The sequence below is a fragment of the Anoplopoma fimbria genome, chromosome 6, assembly GCF_027596085.1.
Source record: "Anoplopoma fimbria isolate UVic2021 breed Golden Eagle Sablefish chromosome 6, Afim_UVic_2022, whole genome shotgun sequence".
In the NCBI taxonomy this organism is placed as follows: Eukaryota; Metazoa; Chordata; class Actinopteri; order Perciformes; family Anoplopomatidae; genus Anoplopoma; species Anoplopoma fimbria.
The window spans coordinates 9889630-9897835 of NC_072454.1; the positions used below are offsets into that span (position 1 = coordinate 9889630).

The 8206-nt window shown below is 42.2% G+C and overlaps 1 protein-coding gene across 1 annotated transcript; it reads right to left on the bottom strand.

Moving 5' to 3' along the window:
- Positions 1 to 236: 236 nt before the first annotated feature.
- On the bottom strand, positions 237 to 7964 carry ubac2 (UBA domain containing 2). The gene is made up of 10 exons (XM_054600330.1): positions 7787 to 7964; positions 7260 to 7384; positions 5472 to 5591; positions 5013 to 5119; positions 4449 to 4572; positions 4277 to 4324; positions 3834 to 3942; positions 3152 to 3294; positions 2707 to 2853; positions 237 to 2418 (listed from the first exon to the last, which is right to left on the bottom strand). Exons 1-10 carry the CDS (start codon positions 7815 to 7817, stop codon positions 2311 to 2313), a joined length of 1062 nt encoding a protein of 353 aa, XP_054456305.1. The 5' UTR covers positions 7818 to 7964; the 3' UTR covers positions 237 to 2310.
- Between the last annotated feature and the right edge of the window lie 242 nt (positions 7965 to 8206).

An 8206-nucleotide genomic window follows, 5' to 3' on the forward strand; every position in this document is an offset into this window, starting at 1 on the left:
ATAAATCTGTGACTATTTGTGACCGCTCATCACACTCAGTTGCGTGCGGATTCACCAAGGAGTCTTTTTTACCCCTCAAACGTTTAAGGTTGTTTATTTTGGATACTTGCAAGAGGCATAAAAACTACTATCCAACAAAGGAAAAGATCTAACCAAGAGGAACAACTGCTATTAAATGTATCTGTGTTTTTTTTAATCAAAATGTATCTGATTCTGATGATGTACATATAATAAAGTTTTCATTTTTTTCCCTAGTTGACACAGGGTATTTTATCAAGCCATTACATTAATTTCACTTTTAAAAGCCAGTCTTAATGATAATCTCAGTTTTCATTTCCCGTACATTGCTCATACTGTGCTGTGATTTAACATTTTCTCTTAATACAAATGAACCCATGTCTTATCTTATCACAAGAGTGCCATCATGTGTCTAAAACTAGAACCACAACGACATAGTGATTCCCTGCAAACTGGTAATCATATTGAAGCCATTAGAGAATGTTCATGAAATTTTGTATTTGTATTTTCCAAAAATGAATCTCTGTGAATTATAATACTTGGCTTTGGCTGCATTGCATTCTCCACTTTGAAAATTAGAAATTGTGGGTGGTGGTAGCAGATAAAATGAACACTCAGCAAACTCCGTACCAGCATGCATTACAGTGTGATAAGCAATACAGACATCACCATAGACTGTTATTTACAAACATGTCAGTGCCATGATGCAAACCTTTTATGGGCCAAAATTAATTCCGTCTGCAAATTGATTTATTCCACAGATAAAATATGATTCATTACAGTTCATAAGAAAGTTGTCCATGCAACAACTCCCTCATCACACCCATAGACTATTATATCACTGACATATGACAGACTCATCTCAGTGGTTATAAATTATCAATATTATTATGCACAAATATAAAACTAGCATCTGTCTTTGACATCAATACATAGCGGCTGAAATGTTACTTCTCTTGCACAAAATGTTTGCACGTTTATTTACACAAAGTGGTTTCTATGTTTCTATGCAGTGCATAGTCTCCATAAATTTCACTTTGTCATGATATTGCATAATAAATATCAATCTGTCTTTGAAGAGCAGCTATGATTCAGACATGTGTTGGCAGAGAAAAGACTCTAACTCAGTTAAGACAGAATAGAAAACAACCTTGAGGAGTGAATGCATGAAAACGATGACAGTCAAGGCTGTGGGAACATGACCTCCTCCTTTTAAGGGCTACTGTGCATGTGTGCGTGGGCACTCACGTCCGTAAATGTGATTATGTAATTTACAGAAGCAGTCGCCTCATAGATCCTGAGATAGCTGGAGTTACAAATGGAAGAAATCTGGCTCCTACAGTAGCTGTCAAGCAGGCTAACTGCTTCAATAACACATATCAAGCAGGAAAGGGTTGAGCCCGGCGAATTCCACAAAGCACTGCCAACATAAAGAAATACCGGCTGTGTAATAAAACCATGGTAAAGTAGGTGATATTGTTCATGGATTCATGGACACCTCCTTGTGGAGTAAAAAAACTAACTTCTAGCAGGCGCTGCTTAATATTTTCACTCCTCAGTTTTATTGAAAAACAAAAAACTAAGAGTGGATGGACTGAAATCCCAAACATAAAGTCTTTTACTTTATCCAAATGAGATGAAAGCACGACTTAATGTCTCCAAAACCTTGTGTACCTTGTTCTTTATCTGTTTTCCATGTCATACTTATCACCTCTAACCCGTCATCAGGATATAAGATGGCGGTCACACAGTAGAAGTAGGAGGCAGAGTGGCAGAACATGACAGTGGGTTATTAAAAACTATTATTGTTAGTTGGTATCTCTGTGGAGACGGTGGGTTGGATCTCAGCTGATTTGTGTTTTTCAGTCGTTTTAATGAAATAACCCACTTTATATTCCCTCCACTGCACTAAATACTCCTGTTTGCTTTCTCTATATTTTCCATAGGGAACCCCTCAGAGTTAAAGGGACTAACTTGTCTGCCTGGAGCTACAGCGCCTGTTTCACACCACGACGGCCATCAGAAAGCTATGACGCAAACGTCTTACACTTTGTGCTTCACACCTCTTCAATAATCAGCCTGCAACCGGGCTCGGTTCAGGTTGAGTCAGCTTAACAACTGCTTCAGCGGGCAGTGCCACAGACTTCAGATTATCTGTACAAAATTGTCCATCATTCACGGGTCTTTCACTCTCTGCGTTTTGCTTTTTGCTCCTCTGCTTTGGTTGCTTCTCTTCCCGTTTTCTCTCTCTGTCCACATTCAATTCTGTTTTTTTTTTTTTCTCTCTCTCACTCAGTGTTGCAAGAGGAAGTTAGTTGCCATGTTGATGTCATTGTTTGAAGCTCTAAGGGCCTCAAGGGCATCAGTCCTGGAAAAGCCCATTTCCACTAACAGAGCAACCTGAGGGACCAAAAAAATAAAAGCATCAGCTAAGACAGCAGCGGCAGACAAATCATCACATGGGGATTATTCACAAGGTTGCCCTGCACAAAGTGAGGATAGGAGGGCCAGAGAATCAAGTTTATATTAAACAAAAGTTAGCAGTCTGTCTATCTAAGAAGATTATGAGTCATGCAGGTCACAAAACATGTAAAAGATTGTCCAGAAATAACACCAATACCACCAGTGGAAAAAAGGACATACTTTGATAAAAGAAAAGTACACAGAAGCACACAGGCGAACACTCACTTGCTCCTCTACAACAGGAGAGTTTTCCAACAGAGGGGACTGTGTGGGTGGGGGCGTCTGAGCCTCGGGACGGGGTTGGACCGGGGGGCGGTTCTGTCCTCTTTGTCTCAGGGAGGGGAAAAACCTGGTCCACTGTAGCAACCCAGACTACAAACACAAACACGCACACGAGGCAGAATCAAGAACTTTGTACATGTACGTATATAAATAGATATAAAATATATATATATATATTATTGCAAAGTGTGAAAAGGACCTTAGAGGCTGACAAAAAAAAAAAAAAAAAAATAATTTTAATCGCAACATATTATACATATATTATTTTTATTTATTTATATTTATGTACATTTATATTTATGTGTATGTGTACATATATATTTATTTATTTATTCAGTGTCTTATCTACGCATCAGTGCTGCAATAAGTGCAGTATGTGTCGGTCTACCTGTGGCTGTGGTCTGTTGTTCCTTCTGGACTCGTTGTATTGGGCCAGCAGCAGCTGCTGGTCCAGCACGTCCATCCTTTGCTGCCTCTGGATGTCCAGAGTTGCACCCATACCCACGGGTGTCTCACTGCTCGGTTGGGAGCCTAGATGACCACAGATGTTAACATCAGGAAAATATGCATTAGGCAGACAAAAAAAGCATGTAACACTGTGTAAAAGATGTGTACATTAATCATCAAAGTGTAACATAGGGTGACAAAGGGTTTCCAGATATGCATGTGCTGCTTGTGAATAGCATCAATGTTTTACTTCACATTGATGCTGTCAAATCTTTTGGACATAGCAATGACAAGCAGGGTTGTTTTTTCTTGCAATTGTAAATTAATATGCAGTTTGCTTATAAATGGCATCTATTAAATTAGGAACACGAGTCTTACTTTAGCCTCATTGTAAGCAAAGCACACTTTAGTTGTTTACTTTTCTTTAAATGAAGGAGAATTAAAAAGTATGTAGGATAATTTAGCATGTGTTTATGTCCCTGTTCAAATACCTAAACTGTAAAAATATTATTATTCCTCAATTATACGGAGACAACAGCTCCATGTCAGGCCCTGCAACACTGGTCACTGTGCAAAGGCTTTGCACAGGATTTGTGCATGTGATCACTAACTGTTGGACTCACTTGAGAAGATCGGCTCCAGAATATACCGTCCAATAAAAGACACCCAGGCGGGTACGAAGAGGAGCTTCTGTAACCAGAGAACATTGGAGTGGTACAGGGCACCGGAGATCTAAAAGAAGCATCCATAGAAAAGAAAAAAAAATGTTTTAGTGCTGATGTCACAAGCCAAACCTGTATTACGAAATATTACGATGAATGAAATTACTTATGTGAAAATATACCTCACAACGTACAGCAAATTAACACCGAACTCTGCATCTTTGCAGGACCTTTTAGCACCTTTAAGCTCATTGTTTTGATTTTCTTGCCCACATGTGTGCTGAGATTGACTTCAACACACACCCCATGTACCTCTTACTGGTCACAAATCACATATTGCAGTTTTAAATAGCAGTACACTTCCTAAATAAACAGTAAATAAGAAAAATGATTTGCTCACTCACCAGTCCACTGAGTGCAAGGAGCCACATGAAGGGACTGGAGGTCAACAGCTGCACCACAGAAGGAGAGAGGGAGAAACTATTTGAAAAGTGAGGATTCTCAAGAATTCACAAACAGTAACAGAGAAAGCTAAACAGAAACATGCATTCCCACACAAGTAGAACATGAGCTCACCTGCAGGCCCACTATGTAGACCAGAGACTTGTTGGTGATGTGGATGTGGCCCAGGACCTGGGTGACTGGCACCCTGGGGATCAACCGGTAGAAAGGCACAAACAGAGAGAAGACTGGAGCGAGCCTGTGAGAGGAGAGAGGGAAAAGTCAAGAGGATGGGGATGACAGGGAAACATACAGTTAGTCAGCCAATCTGGGAAAGACAATGTTAGGCTTTTGGAAAAATGTACTTTACTATCTTTTTAGTTTGTCAAGCCATTTTTATTCCCTTGTTTTTGTAGAGTTGGGTTTATGCTGCTGTCACAGTCCACCCCGATCTAAACACCATATAAGGAAATATAATGCAGGTAGGGGTTTAGGAAATGTAAAAATGGATACTGCCCAAGGCTTTATTTGAGATATATGGAGGTGCAAAATTAAGATTTTATATTTAAGTGCAACATGGTTTAAACATCATAAACTAAATGGCAGGCTATTCGTATTTTAACTGGAGGATCCTCAGTGTCACATGCATTACTGACGTTTAGCATGAACTGTGGTGTCTGAAGTGACCAAGCTACTCACAGTCCTGCAGGCAGTTCCTCCACCTCATAGTCAAACAGAAACTGGAAAGCCTGGGCCAGCAGGAAGTCCATCAGAGCAGAGATACACCAAGTGCCCAACAGGAAGGACTAGAATTAAGATGAGCGCCATATATGATGATTAGAACAACACATAATAAAATGAGAACTGCGTTGTGCAAGATGAGGAAGTGGTGTCCTCTTACTTAAAAGATGAAGTTGTTACAAAAGGAAAAGCTCATATTGATACTGACTGATGATGATACGTAAAACTCCCGTTACAAAAGATCGAACATTTTGATTTGGTTCATGAAAGTAGTTTGAGTGTGAAATAACATTCATCGGATAAAACTCATCCATTTTAGATTTTGGGAGAATCTAGTTAAAATAGTAAAAATATCAGAAAGTTTATAACATTTGTATAGATCTATGTATTCATCCATCAGTGGTTTTTGGTACTTACGGCAAACTTCCTGGTGCCAAACCTCCTCTCGAAGATGCGGAAGTTGTAAATGAGCAGGCTGCTACAGAAGGAGTCCTTCACGTCTAGACAGACCAGCCTGCCAAACAACAAACTCCACACCTACAGCACAAAGTAGAGAAAAGTTAGACACACATACATACATACATACATATTATGATTTTGTATAATACCTTTTCCAATTTCATCTATCAGACCCACCAAGAAGCAAAACTTGTTTAAAGACTGGTGTTTAAAACAGTTCTACAAAATGATACTAAGTCAATGTAAACTTTGTAGCTTTTTTCAGAGCGTTCAACTGCATCATGTGACCAAAAGATTTAACTTCAATCATGTGATAAAAGGTGGTTGAACATGGGATTGAGAGCGTTATCCCTGTCTCTGATCAAAGATGTTTTTGGCACCAGATGGGAATGGGCTTGTTCTTTCTCCAGCCAACACACTCTCTTCTGGTCCATGACCTTTGACCCCTTCCATATCAATGCTATGACCAGTTAGTGAGGTGATCACAAACAGCTGATTTTGTCAGTTTTTCTTGTGTAGCCTCAGTCTAACTGATGGAGTTCACACAACAACAACAAAAAACAATAATGCACAGATTTTTCTTCCTGGAACTGTGTGATGTAAGTTCCTTGGGTCCCTCTGTTTTAAAAAACTTTTTTTTCCCTGAATAATAATAAAGTTATTCTCTCCAAGGAATGCGTGTCTAAAACAAGTGCGTGTCACCCAGACACAATCTGGAGACACTGTTGTCTCCCTCACTAATGGACAGATACTGGAGACACAGATACTGGGGACACATATACTGGAGACACAGATACTGGGGAGACAGATCCTGGAGACACAGATACTGGGGGACACAGGTACTGGGGAGACACTGGAGACACAGATACTGGAGACACAGATCCTGGAGACACAGATACTGGGGATACTGGGGACACAGATACTGGGGGACACAGGTACTGGGGGACACAGGTACTGGGACACAGGTACTGGAGACACAGGTACTGGGGGACACAGATACTGGGGACACAGATACTGGGGGACACAGGTACTGGGGACACATACTGGGGACACAGGTACTGGGGACAGATACTGGGGGACACAGGTACTGGGGACACAGGTACTGGGGGACACAGGTACTGGGGGACACAGATCCTGGGGACACAGATACTGGGGGACACAGATACTGGGGGACACAGGTACTGGGGGACACAGGTACTGGGGGACACAGGTACTGGGGGGACACAGGTACTGGGGGACACAGGGGGGGGACACAGATACTGGGGGACACAGATACTGGAGACACAGGGGACACAGGTACTGGGGGACACACTGGGGACACAGGTACTGGGGGACACAGGTACTGGGGACACAGATACTGGGGACACAGGTACTGGGGACACAGGTACTGGGGGACACAGATACTGGGGGACACAGATACTGGGGGACACAGATACTGGGGACACAGGTACTGGGGACACAGATACTGGAGACTGGGGGACACAGATACTGGGGACACAGATACTGGGGACACAGGATACTGGGGACACAGGTACTGGGGACACAGGTACTGGAGACACAGGTACTGGGGACACAGATACTGGGGGACACAGGTACTGGGGGACACAGGTACTGGAGACACAGATACTGGAGACACAGGTACTGGAGACACAGGTACTGGGGACACAGGTACTGGGGACACAGGTCCTGGGGACACAGATCCTGGGGACACAGATACTGGGGGACACAGATCCTGGGGACACATACCTGGTGCTGCTGTGTGACAGCCTGCAGGTTGTACACTAACAGCTCTTGGTACTGTGGCAGCAGGAGGAGCATCACAGTCAGCCCATTGAGAACCAGCAGGAGGCCTTTAGACAGAGGAGCCTTGTCTGTGCAGAGACCACAAACATACAACACGTTCATGATGCGACAGTGACACTCTCACCTTCTGCAGCCTGCAGCTTTGCACGCATTTAGCAGCCAGCTCATGTGTACATGGAAAGCAGGGCAGTCATATGCATATAGCTATCTGCTTAGCAATGGAGGAGAAAATGCCCATTTCCACAAATTTCCATTCTTTTTTAACAATGACTTAAATGTGAAAATAAAACATTGTTTGTTAATTTATTTAACGCAGCTGTAAGTTCAGCTGATAGATGCTCCCTCAGGTAAATGAATGACAAGCAATGCTAACGTGGCTAGCTCACGTTAGCTGTCACTGACAGGAGAGAGGCGGTCAGAGGAGCCCCTCAGCCCGGCTGTCGTTTCACGGTGCTTCCGGGGATACTTACACAGGCCCCGAGAACCGGTGGTGGTAAACATAGTCACCAGGTGAGGTAACGGAATCCAGACGAAGACTGTTACTGTCAAGGCAGTGGAAAACTATGACTATAAGACCGACATAAAGTTGGAGAAAGGATCCATGCTGTGAGGAGCAGGAGACAGGGGGAAGGGGATTTACTACGGAAGCTCGAGAGGCACAAAAAGTGTCAATTCGCAGTTCGTTGATTTTATACTCAAACTGTCCCGTTGGGGGCGCTGTTGCTCCGTGTTGATAATAGCCTTATTCTAATCTAAACAACACATTTACAAGAGGGTCTTAAATACTGAGTGACCAACAGAAAATTATGAATAAGTTATTTCGGTGATCAATTGCTGAGGAATGCAACTAAATAATACAACTATTTCCACTTCATTTTTCAAATTGATTT